At 39.4% G+C, this 21,403-nt stretch overlaps 1 protein-coding gene across 2 annotated transcripts in view; it reads right to left on the bottom strand.

Annotated features, from left to right (window-relative positions):
- Nucleotides 1–1,208: 1,208 nt before the first annotated feature.
- Nucleotides 1,209–21,403, bottom strand: part of wdr93 (WD repeat domain 93) — a 38,841-nt gene continuing 18,646 nt past the window's right edge. For both annotated transcript variants that reach the window (XM_043677235.1, XM_043677236.1), the window contains 10 exons: nucleotides 20,955–21,036; nucleotides 17,394–17,574; nucleotides 15,379–15,449; nucleotides 14,239–14,328; nucleotides 11,994–12,125; nucleotides 11,663–11,864; nucleotides 10,973–11,030; nucleotides 7,395–7,551; nucleotides 3,811–3,985; nucleotides 1,209–1,849 (listed from right to left, as the gene is read on the bottom strand). In XM_043677235.1, coding sequence (XP_043533170.1) covers nucleotides 1,750–1,849; nucleotides 3,811–3,985; nucleotides 7,395–7,551; nucleotides 10,973–11,030; nucleotides 11,663–11,864; nucleotides 11,994–12,125; nucleotides 14,239–14,328; nucleotides 15,379–15,449; nucleotides 17,394–17,574; nucleotides 20,955–21,036 — 1,248 coding nt within the window. In that variant the 3' untranslated portion in view covers nucleotides 1,209–1,749. The remainder of the gene's footprint in view (nucleotides 1,850–3,810; nucleotides 3,986–7,394; nucleotides 7,552–10,972; nucleotides 11,031–11,662; nucleotides 11,865–11,993; nucleotides 12,126–14,238; nucleotides 14,329–15,378; nucleotides 15,450–17,393; nucleotides 17,575–20,954; nucleotides 21,037–21,403) is intronic.

Raw genomic sequence — 21,403 nt, 5'->3', positions numbered from 1 at the left:
AAACCAGGGTTTATGGATGGTCACACGAATCAGGGTTAATGTTCCCTCTAAACCATACAGTTGTGCAGCAATCCAAAAGACCATGTGCAAGTTGACCGTATTATACACAGAATTATGCAAAACATTGTACGGAAATAACCCACATCCCACATACTGAAGAAAATGTTGTGCACTACAGAAAACAATTGAAGGATATGTTGACAGAGGCTGAGAAATTTTATTTCACTAAATACTGTACAGGGAGGCTGAAGCCAACCACACGACTGCCTTAACTGAGATTAGTCTATTCATGACCATTGGAACGGTGCATGGTTTAACTTCTTTCTTTGGTTTCTCAGTGGAACAAGAGTGGATAAAGCATACATTTATATCTGTCACCAGGCCTGATGTTACCTGGGACAAATTACCAGCAGTTATAGCATGACAGATGCCAATTCACAGCAAACATGGTTGACCAGGTGACTCGCTCCTTTTACCACTAGCCACAGGAGTAATGGAAGGATTTACAGGTTGATAATCAACATCTGACTCTATGACTCTATGTCTGGTGACATCATGAATGCTAGGAGAAAGTGAGGACTGCAGACACTGGAGATCAGAGCTGAAAATGTGTTGCTGGAAAAGCGCAGCAGGTCAGGCAGCATCCAAGGAGCAGGAGAATCGACGTTTCAGGCATGATTTCCTCATTCCTGAAGAAGGGCTCATGCCCGAAACGTCGATTCTCCTGCTCCTTGGATGCTGCCTGACCTGCTGCGCTTTTCCAGCAACACATTTTCAGCGACATCATGAATGCATCAACTCCTGAGGTGGGGCACATACCCAGAGTTTCTGGCTCAGAGGCAGTGTTATCAGCGACTGCATCACAAAATCTCCTGCTGTGGTTTAATAACCTGTTGGATATATCTATTCAGCTGCTCTAATACTGAGAGAAAAGCATGCGCAGTTACCTTAGATACATCTTTTCCCCCGCTGTTGCAAAATTTATAAGTGTAAACTTATCCAAAAGTAATATTCTGCCAGTAACTTGCAACCACTTCCAGCAAATCCAACTCCAGGCAAATCTTTAATAAATGCAGTGATATTTTAATCTATACATTAAAATCTCTTCAGATTTTTACTTTAGATTATTAATGACTGCACTCAACAAAAATTCCTTAAATTTAATTCAATTTATGCCACACGGGAGGTTTTGTTTAAATGTGCTTTTATTCAGTTGTAAAGTAAGAACTCCCCTGACAAACTATTAGGTAATAGCTCTGCAATAATGTTGACCGTACTCCAGGCATGAGTCAGTGGCAGGAGAGAAAACTCAAAAATAGGATATTCAAGATAACAATTTATTAAAAAGAGACAGTGAAGTGTAAAACTCTGTTGTCAGTGAAAAACACCACCAGATTAATGCACGGTTACATATAGGATTCAAGTGACCCTTCGTGCCAGCAATAAACCTTACACAGGTTACTCTTACCATTTCAAAATTATGCAATTGATGCAAATTTTCCTGTTCTGTGTGATGCAGCATTTTGGAACATCAATATATTGAGTTGCAGAGGAGCAATAAAGGATTAATTGCTCCCCCATTCCCTCTGCAGTCAATATAACCTCCAGTTTCAGTTGCTTTGGGTTGATGTCTCAATTCTGAAAGCTTCATTTTAGACACCATTCAGTAAACACAACAGAATGGGAAATCCTTCACTGATGTATTCCAATCTATGTGACACTCTTCCTATCTTACTGAACGTGTCATTTTTATTTAGCCTGTCTTCTTTCGCTGACTAATTTGGCATGGTGCTGAAGCTGGTTCCAACATCTTGTCATTTCTTCATTTCTGCTCTTCAGAGAATTCAATCTTAATCACAATATGAAAATCAAAATCAAGCATAAATTAGACAAACAAAAGAATATCTCAAATAAAATTTAACTCAGTAAGTAAATGGATCAGACAGTGAGATCCACAGTGAGTTGGTAAGTTGGATACAAAATTGTCTTGGTCATAGAAGGCACAGCGTAGTTGTGAAGGGGTGTTCTTCTGCCTGGAGTTCTGTGACCACAAGGATCAGTGCTGGAATCTCCTCTGTTTGTAATACATATAAATGACTTGAATGAAAATGTAGGTCATCTGATTAGTGAGTTTGCAGACGACAGGAAAATTGGAGGAGTTGTGGACCGTAAGGAAGGTTGTCAAAGGATGCAGCAAGATATAGATCAGTTGCAAAGTTGGACAGAGATGGAGCTTAACTGGACAAGTGTGAGGTGATGCATTTTGGGAGATCAAATGCAAGAGGAAAGTATACAATAAATGGCAGGACCATTAGGAACATTAACATACAGAGGGATCAATGGGCCCCCAAAAGTGGCAACACAAATGCCTAGTGGTAAAGAAGGTGTCCAGCCAACTTGCTTTCATTGGTCAGGCATTGAGCATAAAAGTCAGAAAGTCAGGTTGCAGCTGTATAAGACTTCAGTTAAACCACTTTTGGAGAATCAGGTTCTGACCGCCACATTATACGAACAATGTGGAGTCCTTGGAGAAGGTGCAAAAGAGATTTACCAGGATGCTGCCTGGATTGGAGTCAATTAGCCAAAAGGAGAGGTTGGATAAACTTGGATTGGTTTGCTAAAGCACTGAAGACTGAGGGGGTGACCTGATAGAAGTATATAAAATTGTGAGAGGCATGGATAGTGTGGCTAATCAGAATTTTTTGGAAATATCAAATATTAGATGGAGTAGATTTAAGATGACAGAAGAAAAGATTTTACTACAGAGAGGGTGGTGGGTGACTGGAATGCGCTGTCAAGGGGGGCGGTATAAACAGATACAATAGCGATGTTTCAGAGGAATTTTGACAGACACATGAACAGACAGGGAATAAAAAGATAAAGAACATATATGATATGGAATTAGGTGGGATTAGTTTAGAATGACACCATGGCATAAACACTGTTCCTGTGCTACACTGTTCTACATTCTATGTTCTATATGCTAAGCAGATCCAGGCATGGTTCAGATTTCATCATAGGCATTTTTAAAAAAATATTCATTTGTGGCATGTGAGGGCCAGTGACTAGACCACCATTTATTACTCAACTCCAACCATTAACAGTCAACTACTTGACATTGCTGTCAGTCTAGGGTCACACAAAGGTCAGATCAGGTAAGGACAGTGGAATTCCTTCTCTGTGGACACTTGTGAACCAGATCGGTTTTCAAGGCAATTCACAATAGTTGCTATTAGGCTAACCTTTTATTCTAGATTTTTACTGAATTATAATTTTACCATTTGCCATGGTGGGATTTGAACCTAGGCTCTCAGAACAGTACCACTATACCACTACCTCCCAATAATGCAGTGTTTGCTAATCCTAGCTGAGCCAGCAGGGTAACACTGACTGACATCTGTTTGAAAGGACGGAGGAAAGAAAATATCAGTTTGTATTTCTTTTGCACCTGATCATCATCCTTTATCTGAAGTTGTATGTAAGCACGGTATGGTGCCGCTGTAGGGTGTCTTCCTCTCCGTTATTCCCACTCCCACAGTTGAATAACTTCCCAATACAAGGTCACCTTCATGAACTATAGCTATTGGGACAATCAAAGGATGGTCAGTGCCTGTGAAGCCATGCACTAGCGTGCATTTCTAGTAAGGAAAGAATAAAATGCAAAAACATATGTCCATACTGCTGTCCTATTTGCTGTAGTATTCATCTTACAGCATAAAAGGTGCAAGAAAATGTATTCTTCAGGAAATTGAACATTGAATTATTATGTTTTTTTTGATCTTTACATTTTTCTAAAACTAACGAGCGTACCTGTCCTGTAGAAAATGTTCACATCTTACTTCCCAAATATTCTGTGAAGGAGGCTGTATGAGTTCTTTTTCCTTTGTACAACGGTCTCGTGGGAAAACGAAGAGCAGGGAGAAGGCAAATAACAAGCTTCTGTTTTCATTCCTGTTGGGGGAGTCTTCATTCATTGTTTTAAGCCCTGTAAGCAACACAGAAACAGAAAACTGAAATAGGAGTAGGCCACTCAGCCCTTTAAGTTTGCTCTGTCATTCAATATGATCATAACTGATCAACCAACTCAGTAACCTGTGTGACAAAGTCGAAAGTATGTATGTTCACTTTAAATTACAGAGTATTTTCTGAATATTGAAGCAAACTTAAATTGCAGGCTCAGCTGCCCGAATAGAAAGCTGGGAGATGGGCTGTTCCAAAATAGATACATGTAACAGTTGACTGTTAAATGGATACCTGAGTTTTGGTTGCTGTTTTGACAACAATTCAAACTTAACCAATTAATTTACATTATGCCCAGGATACCAGAAACCAATGGAATTTGAATTTTATTCTTTTGACACCTGGAAACCAATTAAATTATAAGAATTTAAGCTGTCGTGGGGGAAGCATAAACTCAGCATTTTGAAAATTAGAGTAAGAGCAACTGCTATAGAGCTGGAGAGCTAACTGCCCATCTAAAATCTTGCTCTCAAAGAAATTAGAAGACACTTTCTAGCAAAGGTACCTTTTCCTGTAAAACATACTCGCAGTAAAAAGAAAAAAGGAGACCCAGGAAGATAAGCAGGAGGAAGGTTGAAGACAGCTTGAGACAAGTTGAGATGGTAGAGACTGTGTGGACTTGAGACTAAGTTAATGTAATGTTTAATAAGTGTGATATTAGAAGGCATTTTAATAGGATTGTGTTCAGTTAAAAGAAAGGGTATTTGGTTTGTTCATTGTTTTGTTAAGTATTTTTGTTAAGTAGGAAAATAAATTGTTATTTCTCTTTAAATAGTGGAAATTAGGAGTTCTCTGTCACTCACTCACATTTAACAGATTATGAAGCGAGATGAGCTTTCTGGATGCTTGGTTTTAATTAACAGTGGAGTTCGACCTCTGCGTCATAATACCTGTTCCTGTTTTTCCCCCATACATTTTGATCCCTTTAGCCCAAAGAATTATTTCTAACTCCTTCCTGAAAACATTTAATATTTTAGCCTCAATTATGTTCTATGCCAGAAAATTCCACATGCTCACCATTCTCTGAGTGAAGAAATTTCTCCTCCTCTCAGTCCTAAATGACTTACCCTGTATCCTTAGACTGCTAACCCTGTTTTGGACTCCCTGGTCATCAAAAACATTCTTCCTACATTTACCCTGTCTAGTTCTGTTAGAATTTTATAGGTTTCTATGAGATTGCCCCCATCATTCTTTTAAATGTCACTGAACAGTGTCTTACCTGATCCAGTCTCTCCTCATATGTCAGTCCTACCACCCTAGGAATCAGAAATCTTCATTGCACTCCCTCCATAGCCAGGACATCCTTCCTCACATGAGGAGACCAAAACTTCAAACAATATTCCATTTGTAGTCTCCCCAGGGTGCTGTCCAATTGTAGCAAGACATCCCTGCTCCTGTAATCAAACTCTTTCAGCTAACATACCATTTGCCTTCTTCATTGCATGCTGCCCCTGCACACTTACTTGAAGGTCACCAGATCTATTTGCACCTCGCTTTTTCTCAATCTACTATCACTCAGATAATAATCTGCCTTCCTGCTTTTGTTACCAAAATGATAACCTCCCATTCATCCACATTATACTTCGTCTGCCATGCATTTGCCCATTCACTCAACATAACCAACCAAAGCATCTCTGCATCCTCTTCACAGTTCATCTTCCGCTCAGCTCCGTGTCATCTGCAAACCTGAAGATATTACATTTAACGACAGAGACTTGTGGATAAAGACTGATGGAAGAATTTCGTATATCCAAGGCAATGTTGTTGAATCTTGGATCAGGGCACAGACCTCGAAGCCAAGTGCACATCCCAGTCTATTATATTATGAATTCTCACCTGGTGATTTCTGCCCTGGTTGGTTAATTGGTTTCTCAAGAGCCCATTCACTGGCAAATGAAGGGCGGTGGGCTCTCTGAGCTTGAGGCTGTCAAAACATTGAAGGAATTGCAACTTGCCATTGCAAGTAGGGGAGAGAGAAGGCACCGCCTCGGTCTTGAGAAGGCCCCGCAGCAATTTTAAACATTTTGAAATAGAAACTGAACACAGCTACCGGGCTAAAAGTATGAAAGGAAAACCCTTCACAGTTACCCCTGTAGCCACAACTTTGGTCAGCTAGGCACAGCAGGGACCTACCTTAAAGTCTGCTTGGAGCACTGGCCTGTCTTGGTCCACTACTCAGAGACTAAATCTTAACTCTGAAATAAAAAGACTGAAATTTTCCCTTAGAATAAAAAAAATTAGTGGAGCCTGCTGATTGAAAAAAGGAGCTTGATAAAAGCATTGGCTTTGGCTTTTGCAATTAGAGTAGACTTCAATATCTGAATTTCCTGAAGCTTGTTATGAGAGCTCAATATGAATATTTGGCTGAGTTTCAAATGGTCCAGAACCACTTACTGGGTCATAGTCATACAGCACGGATACAGACCCTTTGGCCCAACCAATTGAAGAGGGCTGTATATACATTTTATCTGTTACTTTTAAGAGGTTACCAAAGGACTTTACATTATTAGTGAAATGTTTGCTATACAACAGATTGACCACTCAAACTATTTATATTTTTAAAACGGGTTTCATGATTGAATTTTATTTGTCAGAATCAAGCATGTTTGATTGAGACGGCTATTAGATTCTTAGAAACTTCAATTTTTTTTGTTACCATACAATTCCTGAGATCTGCCTACAGTGGATACTGTGTGAGTGGCTACGGAGCATAAATAAAGGCACAAAGGTATCATGGGGATATGATGGGGCATGGAGAGATATGGGAAACAGAGGGAACATGACAGATATGAGAAGCAAGATGGAAGTATGGTGGAATAGGGGTTAAAATGGACCGAGTTAGAGGACTAGGTGGCGTAACAACCTTTTGTACAACCGGCTGCTGAATCAAAGTGGATCTTCCAACAAGCCTACTATAGCGCTTGTAAGCCTCCTTGGTCGCCTGTGAACTGCCTTCACAGGTGATGGACCTGACTACATCACACTGTGGAACACCATCATTCCTGCGACCCCTTCACAAAACAACATTATTACTGGCAGAACCCTTTGAAAGGAGATGGATCTGTCAGGTCCACCAACCTTTTTACTTCCTTTTGTCCTATGGCTCTTGGTGTTTATTCCTCAGTTATTCTCCACACCGTATACCTTTGTTGCTCCTCAATAGTCCCAGTTTCTCTTATGTAAGCAGTTTGCCTCAGGTAGATCCCTTCTCACTTAACTAATAGGAAAACATACATTACATTTCACTACTCACGTTAGAAGCTCACAAAAGTAAGGCTTATTTTGACTGTGCAACACAAAGCATCCTGTCTAATTAGCTCAATGTTTACCCAAGAAAAGCTTTAAACATATAATTAGTTGTGAATTTTTTATACCTTTGATGAAGAGGAAGTTGCCATCTCTGTCAAAAGCAAACACTGGCTCCCATGGTGATGCTGTTACATACGGGAAAGGCAAAATGAAGTGGCATAAAACATCCTTGCCAGTGAAGTCAAACAAAGCTATTGTGCCAGTTGTAAAGATGAGTAGAAACTAGGAAAAAGAAAACATAATATCTCCTGTGTAAAATATCACTCTTGTCAGTTAAAAACACAATGCAGTATCAAGTTTTCCTCTGGCTTCTGTGCCAGTGATACCCTCACACTCTTGCTTTCATTGCTAAAAGCACAGGGTGATGTACAAGATGCAAACTCTGCACTTTAGATAGAGTTCAGGTTGGAACCTTCAGGTTTGTGAACATAAAAAAAAAGAGGTCACTGTAGAAAATGCAAATGTATTGTTACTAGTGCTGTGATGAAAGCAGTCAGATGTGTAGCAAAGGTACAAGAAACACGAGGTAGATCACTGTTTGAAGCAGCATTCTTGTGGCACTTTAACCTACATCAGAAACATCTGCAAAAGATTTCAGGTTTTCAGCTCCTCATACAACAATATTATAAAGAGGCTTTGAAATTATTATTCAACTCACAAGGATTTTAAAATTGCTCCATGTACTTGCCACATTTATGTGCAAATCCTGACTGTATTTTTTTTAAACAAACAGTAACTTGTATTGTTCAGTGACTCCAATTCCACCTGTCCAATCTCCACAATTTCTCTGTGCTTTACAAATGTCTTATTTCTTTGATTCATTCTCTTTATGCCTTCTATTTACTCCTGCTATTGAACTATCTCCTGTTTTCTATACAAGCATTTCACAGGCACTTGATTCTTTCTTATATGTAGGTGGGTATTTTCTCTCATCCTTTTCTCTCTGCTTCTGTTTAAAATCCCTTCATCTGTAATGCTTCTAACCTTGGGACATTTCACTGTTCTTCTTCATCACTTCTTTCCAATGATCTGGTATGCCAGTCCTTTCACAATTCCTCTCTTAGTTTGTCAGGTTTACATCTATATTTTACTGTTATTTCAAATATTCAGAATTTGCAGCTATGGGCCATTTGTTTAAACAAGAAAAAGGACTAACATTATTCCGTGTCAGAAGTCCTTGATGGTCCACTCTGCTACCAAACATGAGTCAGGGCAGAATGTCCATTCCCATTGTGCTCCAATCCTCACCATATCCCATGTAGAAACACTGGGATTACTATCATAGAGAGAAGGAGTACTTGCATCATTTTTGACATGGTTCAGGGCAGTCGGCCTCTTTAAGGCATGGGTTTCGTTGCCATTCTATGGAGGGGAAGAAGAGGATGCATCATTCTGGATAAAAATGGATTGTTGACTGGCCTTAATTCATCTAAGATTTTATCCTGTATCACCATTCTAGAGTATTATGAAAATAAGTATGATCTTTAGCAGGTTATATCAACTCACTATTGATGTCTCCTCTTCTAAATTCATCCTAAGCAGATGCAAGAAGCACCTAACTCCAAAATTTTTACATTAAATGGAACAGAGCATCAATTGAACCATGACCCATTCTACGGTCTTTCTTTCTTTCCCAGTTTAACCTGCTTCAATATCCTTTGAGGTCCAGAAATTCATGGCCAGTGTGTTAAACTCTGAATTATTCCAGTTGAATGTGGAATCTGACATTGTGATTAGATTAGATTCCCTACAGTGTGGAAACAGGCCCTTCGGCCCAACAAGTTCACAACGACCCTCCGATGAGTAGCCCACCCAGACCCATTTCACTCTGACTAATGCACCTAACACTATGGGCAATTTAGCATGGGCAAATCACCTGGCGTGCACATCTTTGGACTGTGGGAGGAAACCGGAGCACCCAGAGGAAACCCACGCAGATACGAGGAGAATGTGCAAACTCCACACAGACAGTTGGCTGAGGCTGGAATCGAACCTGGATCCCTGGTTCTGTGAGGCAGCAGTGCTAACCACTGAGCCACCTATTGAACATAAAGTGAAAGTATAATATTCATGAAATGTTTTTAACAGCTGCACTCAAATCTAGATACTACTTGCTAATGGGACTTGCATTTTCTTCCTTTAGCAGCTGACAGACCTTCCTTCTATTTTAGTTTTATAGCCATGTCACAGCACATTAATGTGCGCTTATGTCTATAAATGATGAAGTGGAAGTAGTGGTTAACAATTTCCATACTCTGAGTCCCTAGTTCTAATCTCTAGTTGAGGCAGATCACTCACAAAGTAAAAAGGCAGGAAGAGACAATATTGAAGCTTGAGTGTCCATCTCAGATGCATCTCAATCTCCAGAGTCAAGAGAGGAGCAATTATCTTAAGAAAGTTAGTCTCTGCTAGGATATTGTACATAAGATGGAGCTTGGACAGAAAATAAATATAAAATGTACTGTCCGAAATTGTATGTTTAATATAGAAGATTTTTTAAAAAATGTTTAAGGACTACTTTAAATGTTTTTAAGAATGTAGTTTATTATAAAATTCTGTAAATGTTTCTGACTCAAGTACTAATTACATGAGACCAGGGAGAAAACAGGGCAGTAACAAAACACCAAAGAGTTAATTGACCATTATAAATAGTGTTCATATAATTAGTCACCCACAAAGAATACATGCAAAATAAAATTGAATAAATTGTGTTGCAAGTGAAAGATGAGGGAGAAAGAATAGGTTTGGAAAATTTCTCAAATAAACTCTGGGACTAGTGGGATAGTTTTTTTCACTTTTGTTCTCACCAATTTGAGATTATCAATCCACTACAATTAATGGACAAAACAAAACACATCAGTGTGGTCAGCATAGAATGAAACACAGTGGCTCAGTGGTCAGCACAGCTGCCTCACAGCACCAGAACCCGGGTGCGATTCCCGGCTCGGGCGACTGTCTGTGCGGAGTTCGCAAATTCTCCCCATGTCTACATGGGTTTCCTCCCATGATCCAAAGATTTGGGGATCAGGTGAGTTGGTCATGCTAAATTGCCCATAGTGTTAGATTCATCAGTCAGGGGTAAATGTAGGGTAGGGGAATGGGTCTGGGTGGGTTACTCTTTGGAAGGTCGATGTGGACTTGTTGGGCCAAATGGCCTGTTTCCATACTGTAGGGAATCTAATCTATGTAGTTGAGAGTGTGTTGCTGGAAATGCACAGCCGGTCAGGGAGCATCCGAGGAGCAGGGAAAGTTAACGTTTCAGGTCGGAGCCCTTCATCAGGATTGGATAATGGATTTCTAATTCCGGCCCGAAACAACGATTTTCCTGCTCCTCGGATGCTGCCTGACCTGCTGTGCTTTTCCAGAATACACTCTCAACTCTGATCTCCAGCATCTGCAGTCCTCACTGTCTCCTAGTTGATTCCAATCTAATCTATGTAGCCTTGTGCACTGTAATTAGAGCTATTGGTTTGCAGTGATTGAATTTATGCTTTTATTATAAGACTCCAGGAGTTTTATTGGTACCTTTGGAGAACGTATTTCCTGATTTTATCTATTGTTTCATGCAAAATGCAAAACCATGGCTGGGCTAATAAGGATTACTAGACTATTGACGTGTATTTAAAACATAACAAGCACCTGCCTTTGACAATTTTGGTACAAGTGCTACTCCACTTATGGTATTTCCTGGTTCTTCATTCCTGTATGAAAGAAAATGCATCTTATTAGTCTTTACCTCAAAGCTTTACCTCAGAGCTAAGATGTTTCATTGAATAATTCACGTGCTCATTAGCTTATCTGCCATGCTCCTCTTTTTAATACAGCTAACATTGGACCCACATGCTACCCACCTCTTCCCCAATGGTAGTCCTCTGCAACAAAGCTATTCCATGTGACCAATGGTCTTGTTTTATTTTAACATTTGGAAAAAATGGGAGTTGGCAATAGCAAGGCAATATGTTGGAGCAGGAGCACGTTGTGCAATAGAATAACAGAATGCTGGATTCCAGTGGTAAATTTTGGCAAGTTCAATTTCTGGAAACAGACAATCTGAGTTGGAAAAATATGAAGGCAATTGAGGGGTGAGAACAGCAGTTGTTGGCACTATATTTAGTACCCGCACTCCTCTGATCTGATTTGAAACAATTGGAGTATTTTGAGCATTTTTTGCTTTTAATTCAAATTTTCAGCATCATAATATTTTACTTTTTAATAAAAGCTCTTTCTAAGTATCAACATTCGATATTGGAAAACAACTTGATTGTTATCATATTTGAACAGGATTTTCCGCATGGACCTTCAACTACTGCAAGTGTTTAATACTCTGACTCACCTCTCTCTCAATGTGAAGATTCTGCCTTCAGTATGTTTAGTCGCTGTTGCAAGGTAAGCTTCACCATTTTTGCAAGTTATCAATATTTGAACTTTTCTATATTCATCAGATAATCCGAAAGGGACACAGAAGTCGGAGTCTAGAAAGTGCAGTGTCTGAATGATACTGTCTGTTGAAACTGTTAAGACTGATATTGGAATGCCTGAAAGAAAATAGTTTGTAACAGAATGATCCAAGAATCAACAAGCAGATCCAATTAAAAACTAAAATTAGGAGTAAGCTTCAGGTAGTTGGAAAGTCTTGAATATTAACTGTACAAGAGTATAAATACCTAAATACAAATCCCAGATTGTGACTGTCCCATCCACAAGGGCAACCACCAAGAGAGATGCACACACTTTCACAGTGGAACAAGTGATTGGAGAGGCATTGGGCCAGACAATGTCAGCTTTTGGTTCCAGCTCTGTAGGACAAATAAAAAGCAAAATTATTTTGATTATCCCACATTCCAGTCTTTATATTTAAACCAAGTTCTTAAAGAAAAGCCTCAAAAGTTATGCACTGTAGAGAGTTATATTTTACTTTTGGAAATTACCAAAAAGCAAAGCAAAGGCCCCCATGTAAAACGATACCTGCAAGTTTAGAAATAGATAGGACAGAGATGAAAAATCAAGGGAAAGAAGTTTATTTTAAAACACACGAATCATGATGGGAGTGTGTAATAAGAGCATTGATTGTAACAGTGCATCTATGGTTCAGAAGATGGCATTCTTAACTCGCAATTTTTCATTGGTGGGTTCAAGAAATACTCCAGGATTTCAGTCTCTAATCTTGGTTGCAGCTTCATTGCAATACTGATGGGGTGCTGCATCATCAACGGTTTTGTGCTTTGGATGAGATACTAAACCCAGAAGTATTTTCTATTCATGTGGATTTAAAGAATCACATTATCATTCGAAGAAGACTAGCTATTCTCTGCTTGCAGGGCTTTAACTACAGCTCCCATGGGCAACAATTCTACTTCAACAATCACAAAAGAAAGCTCAACTGGCCATTCAGTTCATTGGGCTAAATCTTACATTTTTTTGACTTCAGTGCAGGTTGTGTAGTCTTTTGGAGAGATTCTTGCTGTGAGGCCAAGTGTGATTCCTTTCCATATCATAATAAACTCCCCTCATTAGCTATCTACCCTGCACCTATCGAGTTCCCCATTTCCATTTACAGTCCCATTCACCATGCTCAGTTCCCAGAACAACTCACCATTCAGTGAATATAGACTGGCATCCCTTGCGTCCGTGCCATCTCTGAGGGGCTGCTATGCACCTGAACAAGCATTGGCAATCAACTGGCAATCCAATCACTGGCAGGGTACAAACATTTACTTTGCCTGCAATGCATATGTGCAAAGCAACATTTGCAAAGGAACTGTTGCTGTAGTGTGCTAATCCATGCTTCATGAATTTGGCCCATCAATGTCCTAATGTCCAGCAGACTTTGATCCATCACTTTCACCCATCAAAATGACATTCATTTTGTCCATTCTGTGGGCAGAATCTTCAGGTACCCTTCCCAGAACCTTCATGCCCACATTTACCTCCCATGGACAGCCCATTTCAATCCATGTCACTCAATGAGCACATCCTCCACATTGAACTTTGTCTCCTTAACCCTGACAGTACACCCTGATGCCTTCCCTGCTCTCCAAATTTCCCCTGTGCTGCTGCAAAGTGTCCCTCCCGCATCTTTCAATGCCAGTTGCCAGTGTGCCCTGCAGTGATGCTCTATTTCCTAAGCTGCCTTCAAATGTTTTGGAGAGATGTCATGATGGTCATGAGGTGTTGGCAAATGTCAGATACCAATGTCTGTGGACAAGGTGTATGCGTGGTTGGTGCCCATGCATTGTGCCCTGAGCTGCTGTCTGGTGCTGAGCAAAATAGAAGCTCCTTGCAGCCAGGGGCAAGCTAAACTCACCAAGTACCCATGCTGATTCCCATGTTGCGATTTCTTGATGTCTAGCTTGTTTGGCATCTTTGGTAAGATAGGAAACCAAATACCGATGAGGTGAATTTGGCAATTAATAAGGCATTTAACAAGCTGTAGTATCCTTTAATTGGCAACTCGCCACTACCTAATGAGATAACTTGCTTTTCCGCTCAGCAAGAGCATAAAGGATGGCATAAGATGCTCTCAACATCGAGACAGACCTCACTGGAATGCACATAAATCCTGCCACATATCTCACCTTAATGTATATCGCCTAGGTCTATGTGAACCATAAAACCAGCTGCTGAACCCTCCTACACAATAGAATTCATTATATTTCAAACTAATTAATTGTACACAAAGCTCTGAGAGTAGAAGGGAAAAGATACAAATGTAGGCCTCTTACGTTTTGGAAACCAAAAAGGCAGCTAGATTTCCTTTTAAAAACAAAGATTTTGGTGAGGAACTTTGAACAAAAGGTTAACTTTACCAATATTTGATCCAATCACAGCTGGAGAGATAACACAGCTATTTGTGCTAATATTAGGTGATTACATTGATCCAAGCTCCATTGCACATAATAGTACTTTTACCTATCTTTTCTTTCCCTACAGGTATTTTCAGTACATAATGGAACAGAATGTGGCTGCCATTCCACCACAAACATAAGGCATTGGGAATTCCTGGAAAGAAAATCAGAAAGTCAGTTCATTAGGTCCATAATACCATGCCCAAATTGCACAGCTTATGTAATAATCGGCACACATTCCATTACATTCTCAAGCTTATTACACAAATTCAAAATTATTACTCTTTTCTGACTAAATATTCATAAGCTGTACTGTTGCTCTTTTTAATGTTTCCTTTTTCCTATCTGCTGCTTTCTAATTTGCTTCCATTTGGCCTTAACTTGATAGTCTCCTTCATTATGAAACATGCCCATTCATCTCAGTAACTATTAATGCACACCTTAAAGGGGCAGTTCCTTCATGTGAAACATTGCTTTTTTTTTTGGAGGATAACCTGACAGAGAATGCATTGCATTGTTGAGATGACATGTTTTAATATTATATATATGTTATTTCCCTAATTGACACTGAACACTAATTTCTGAGTTACAATTTTCTGCTCATCAAGGTAAGTGATGTTGATATCAGGATCATTTTTATTTACTCACAAAATGTGGCAATCACTGGCTCAGCCAGCATTTATTGCTCATCCCTAATGGCCCAGTGGATGATAAAGAGTCAACCACATTGCTATTGGTCTGGAATCACAGGTAGGCCAGACCAGGTAAGGATGGCAGATTTCCTTTGTGTGGTTGTTTATGATAATCAACAGTCATTTCACAGTCGCCATTCATTCCAGGTTTTTCTAATTAGATTCAAATTTCATCTTCGGCTATGGTGCGCTTCAAACCCATGTCCCTTGAACATTAACCTGGGGCTCTGGATTACAAGTGACATTACTGCAACACCTCTCCACAGAGGAATTAACAACAGCGATTCAAGGACCTAATGCCAGCACCAAATACCTCAGGGACCTAGAAATGCATACTGAATCTCCAAAAAAACATATCCAGTTAAACTCCAGACTCACTCTGGATGTCAAAGATAACTTAAAGATGGGAGACATATCAAAGAGTGATTCCCCCTTTGGTACAAGATAAATATTTAAATATAAATAGTGTGTACTTTTTTTTCTGTATCACCAACAAAAAGACAATATCTTACCAGCTTGAGTTTTCTGCTCCAAACCCACTGGAAGAATTCGTCCAAGATTAATAAAATGAAATGTTGCTTGACTGAAATAATTGAAAAAACATTCATTTTGATGTATTATTTTTATAATAAACTGATCAATGCAAAACTGTGAATATATTTTGGCTAAAAAATAACAATAATAGGTTTCCACATTTACTGAAGGATATCATTGCATTGGAGGTGATAGAGGAAAAGCTCACTAATTACTTTCCCGAAATAATAGATGAGAGGCTGAGTAAACTGGGTTTATATTCTCTGGAGTTCAGAAGAATGACACGTAATCTCATTAAACAGATAAACTTCTGAAGAATCTTGACAGGGTAGACACAGAAATTGTTTCTGATATCTCAAAATTTATAACTCAGGGACTGATAAATTAGAAACACAAACAGAAAATTGCTGGAAAGACTTAGAAGGTCCAGCAGAATCTGAACAATTCTGAGGAAGGGTCACTGGGCTGAAACATTAGCTTTGATTTCTCTCCACAGATGCAGCCAGACTTGCTGAGTTTTTCCAGCAATTTCTTTTTTTAGGGTTCTGATTTCCAGCATCTGCAGTTCTTTTGGTTTTTTGACTGATAAATTAAAATTGAGACAAGGAGAAATTAGTTCATTTAAAGGCATGGGAATCTTTTTTTTCCCATCCCAGAAGTTTATAGATACTCCATTGTTGAATGAGGAAGTGATAAACAGATTTTTGGTCTCTCAGGGAATATTTGGAGTTGAAGCCCAAGATCAGCCATGATTGTACTAAATGATGGTGAGTGCATGATGACCATATAATCTATCTTGGCTCTATTTCATGTGTTCTTGTGTTAATGAGCAAAAATTATAGACTCAATCCATCAGTAATTAAATGTTTAGTTTTGCACACATTTCATCTTCTAAATATTCTTCTTGGTATTAAACAATTGCTTTGTATTTACAAGCATGATGCCAAGTTATACAGAAAATTGTATAATCCTAGAATTCTGTGAGTCTCAGCTTGTAAGCTGACTTGATGTGGAGGCACTGGTGTTTTACTGGAGTGGACAAAGTCAAAAGTCACACAATACCAGGTTATAATCCAAGAGATTTATTTGTTCAGGTTCACCTGACAAAGGGCAGCTACGAAAGCTTGTGGTTTCAAGTAAACCTGTTGAACTAAAATATGGTGTCAAGAGACTTCTGACTGTGAGCTGACTGGTGAAACAGACTCACTTTTACTTTTACAATGCACAGGTTGTAGAGTATTATATGAAAGGTAACTCCTGTAAAAGTTGTACCGTACAGCAAAAAGCAAACTCCATTAAATAATCAGAAGCTAGAAATGGGGAGAATGGTAGTTCAAATTTATCTGGACTGGCTGAAATTGGCTTGACAGTAATCAATGTGAAGTGACACAGATTTTCATAATAAAGAAATGCTAAAAATAAAGGCTTCAATTGCCCTTAAAATACTCCATAATTTGGGTTGGAGTTTGTGTGGTAAACTGAGTAAAATGAGTTCTTGGAGAATACTGTGGTAATCTCGAATTACCTTAGGCATCCTGGTGATGCAGTTCTTATGGTTGCCATTAGCTACAGTAATTGTTTCTGCACCATTTTCCAAAGCGGTTTCCTGTCCTTATATATTTGCTCCTTCCACTGGAGGAACATGGAAAGAATCTGAGAGACTTTCCAGCTGTTAACAACATTGAGGCTACTGTACAGCATTTTTGTATCACAGTTATTAAATTGGCAAATTATCTGATGTAAATTTTGAATGATTATTAACATGTCTCGAGAGTTGCTAATTATTTCAAGTGGAAACAAATCAGTGTTGGGTAAGGTGTTCAAGATAATTTTTCTGAGCTGTACAGATAATTTGTAGAGCTATATGATGCATAGAGTTCATTCTTATAAATATGTCAGTCTCTCAATCATTTTTATTCTGCATCAAATTGGGCCTACGGTCAATTCTATTACTTAGCTAATATGAAGTGAAAGCGTTAATGATATAGTAAACCTCTGCTTTTCTTCAGACTCTTCTGTGGTGTCTTTGGAAAGATAGGACTCATACATTTCTTCAAATATTTTCTTCTCCTCAATCCATTGCTGAGTAGAAATGACATGATTTTGGCCTGTACCAATTATGTTGGAATCATCAAGCTTTTGAAGGGCATCAAATGGATTTTTCCAAATGTAATCTATTTTAAAAGCAAAATAAGTTACTGCATGTCAAATCAACATAGAATCACTGCATCTTCCTTGTTCCCATGAATCCCCCCCCCAACCCACCACACCCCTGCCCCTTAATTTCTGTGGATTTATGCAGTTGGCTGACCACGACACACTGCTTTGAGTGAGCAGCCATACAGCCTGAACAAGACGTGCCCAGACCTGGAGTCTGAACATCTCAAACATATTGTCCTTAACCTGCAGACTGGCTGCTATTGAACCAAAGGATTGACCATGACCTCCTCCTGGACTACAGAGGTATAGACCACTTGACTGACTGGACATGTCAGTGTGACTTATCCCTGACCCGCTGTGGGACGCTACCCTTGACCTACTTTGCTAGGACCCTGACTGTTGGATGCGTCCATGGAGCTTATTGAGGATTAATCTCCGAAGACTTTGAGTCTTCGCTGCTTGGTGTGCTTGCTACACGTGCAATGTGTTCGCTGCATTAGCTACAGGCACATAGTGTAGCTGTGAGATCGGTATACCAATCTGCCATACTGCAAGATGTATGTCTCCTTGACTGAGGCCTGCTGATTAACTCGGCCAGCTGTCTGGTGGTATGACTGCGCTAATGGCTACGGAAAGGAAGTGCCAAGTGAGGCAGGGTTGCTAGGAGCATCCACTGAGCAAGCGCTAAGCAAGCAAGAGAGAAGCCGTGAGATGCAGCCTGATCCATCCATGAACTAGGAGTCTGTTCTGCATTCGAAATGTTCTTGCAGCAGCCTTTCAATGCTAGTTACCAGTGTGCCCTGACATGCTTCCTGAGCATCCTGCATTCTGCAACACATCTTGCAACAGTCCACAATGCCCTGACCCCTATAAGATCCTCAAAGATGAGAATAAAGATGCTGCAGTGCATTCATACATGCCATCAAGAAACTGAGTCTTTCTGAGAAAAGTAGAAGAAATGCTGGACTGGCCAAACAAGAGAAATAAGATTAAAGACCATTGTCAGCCAGTGCAGTGCTTGTGTCATGTACCAAGCTAAGCAAGCTAAAGAGCCACTCACAATACATGGCAAGCCAGACGCAACACAAAATGAAGCTTGGGGTAGACCTCTTCACTCTCTCAGAAACTGATGATCTTGTCACCATTGAGTGCTATTTTGACAACTGGGCGTTCAATCAGTTGACGTCACTAATAGAAATTATGGCTTTGCAGGCTTTGCAATGAGCAACAATGATCCTCAATTCATCAGTAAAGAATTCAAGTGATTCATAAATGATTAGGAAAATCAATTTTACTTCATCTCCACACTACTGTCTGTCAGTGACGCCAGTTTTCAACCTCCCCCACTCCTGCATGTACAATACCTTTAGCAGCACTTGTTGTCGGAGAGAAAAGAGCTATTCTGCTGAGATATTACATGTCAACTTTAATGCTAAGGCCAGAGGAGTGACAGTGGTATGACTAAATAATGGAAACATTGAGGGACGGTAATCACTTTCTGTCCTCACAGAAATTTATTTCCTCCCACTCCCCTATTCCTTGGATTTGTTCATCTTGATAAGCTATTTATTGATTACATTGAACAATTCATTATCCTAAAATGTACCTACATATCTCTGTCAGTGGAAGTTGCCTGATCCACTGAGTGTTTCTAAAGTTACTTTTCTTTTGGATTTCCAGCATCTACAGTATTTTGCTTCAGGTAAAATACTGTTAGATGAAGGGTAAATGTCACGATATGATCACAACAACATGGCTCATCTGTAAACTCAATTCATCCACTCATTGTGAGACTTGAGAGCTCCCACTCAATCTATTTTTGCACTAGGTAAACAGGTGAGGTACACATTGGTCACAAGTTTCCAATTGCACTTTGGACAGAGATAGTTACTTTCAGGATCTATTTTGTTAAACGCATGTTGCAAAGTGAAAAGTGTTAAATTTTAACAGAACTATTTTAGAAATATGTATTCTAATTTATAGCAGGATATTGATTCATCTAGTAATCATGAAAGCATCTTATCCCTCCATCTGGTGGCCTACTCAAAAAGTGCAGAAATTGTTCACTGAATGAAAATGCTCTTCCCTGTCAACTGAGTGGCCATTCAATTTTATGATAAAATTGTCAGAGCTTATATTTGTATATTCTTTAAATCTAATCAACAGTGCTGTCATAGAAGTATAATATTGCTTTCACTGTCAGTGGAGCTGTCTGCAATGTGCATTCTGTGGCATCTTCTTGGCCGTCATGTCTCAGGGAGTTGGATTTTTATCCCTTTGGTCCTTGATCCCAGGAAGGCCTGCACTGACCACTTAAATGCCTGACAGAAACGTATCTCAACAGGACTTATCCAAAAGAAGTGATGAAGCCTTTGACCCAACAGGTGAGACCCCATCATTAAGTACCTCCCATGGTTTTACAGGCACAAGTAGCCTGCCGCTACCTCATCTGGCTGACCATTTTTTATGAGGTTCATATTAACCTGTGCTATAATGTGAAATGTTACAATCTGTCCATGCATGAAACCCAGAGAATATTCCTACTGCCTACAACTACTATTGTACTTGTCTAGACTATCTAATTCAGCACAGACCAAAAACCAAACCTTTCTCCTTCTAGATAAAGTACAAATGCATTTTAACAACTAAACTATAGATAGTTGTTGATACAAAACAGAACCTTAAATGAACATTGACTCGATATTATTTTTTAAAAATTCTTTCATGGGATGTAAGTGTCACTGGAAAGGCCAGCATTTATTGTCCATCCTTAACAGCTCCTGAGCTGAATGGTTTGCAAGGCCTATTCAGAGGACAGTTCGGAGTCAACCTTCCCTGGTCTGGAGTCAAATGTAAGTTGAACCACGTAAAGTTGTCAGATTTCCTTCCCTAAAAAAAATTTGTGTATTAGCTGGACTTTTATAATATCAGCAATAGTTTCATAGTCACCATTACTGAGACAAGCTTTACATTCCAGATTTAGTAACTGAATTCACATTCCACCAGCAGCCATGGTGGAATTTGAATACTTCTCCTTACGGCGTTAGCTTAGACTACTGGATTACTTCTGAAAATGTGTTGCTGGAAAAGCGCAGCAGGTCAAGCAGCGCTTCAGGAATTCCTGAAGAAGGGCTTATGCCCGAAACGTCGATTCTCCTGCTCCTTGGATGCTGCCTGACTTGCTGCACTTTTCCAGCAACACATTTTCAGCTCTGATCTCCAGCATCTGCAGTCCTCACTTTCTCCTACTGGATTACTAGTCCAATGATATTACCATCACATTACCATCACTCCATAAATCATTAACTGTTTATTTCTGATACAGATTTTGATGATGACATCTTCTGGGATACAACTGTAAGGATAAGAATATGAAGTTAATTTTAGTACATACCTGTGATCTGCTTGTATCTTTGTTTCATCACTAGAACAGTAGGTGACAGTTTAATATCTTGTATATTTGGTTGATTAAATTGCTAAAATGGAAAAATATAGGTAATTTACTTTATAAACCAGTTCTGGGTTTCATGCATGGACAGATTGTAATATTTCATAGCTGTCATTGCTGAATAAATCAGGTCAAACAAATTATGTTGTCTGTGTAGATACTTATAGCTCAATTCTAGTGGTGAGGTGAGTATGACTATCTTTAACATCAAACCACAAGTTGACTGAGGGTTACATCAAAGAGCCCCAAACCAAAAGAAGATAATTCTGACTGTTGGAGACCAATTGTCTCAACTCACATGGCCTGCAGCAGGTTTAAGAAGGCAAATCATTGTCACTTCCTCAAGAGAATTAAGGATGGGAAATAAATACTGGCCTCATCAGCAACATTCTCCT

Source organism: Chiloscyllium plagiosum, chromosome 36 (assembly GCF_004010195.1).
Source record: "Chiloscyllium plagiosum isolate BGI_BamShark_2017 chromosome 36, ASM401019v2, whole genome shotgun sequence".
Classification (NCBI taxonomy): Eukaryota; Metazoa; Chordata; class Chondrichthyes; order Orectolobiformes; family Hemiscylliidae; genus Chiloscyllium; species Chiloscyllium plagiosum.
Note: the sequence above shows the minus strand (reverse complement) of the source record. Positions and strands in the feature narration are given on the sequence as shown.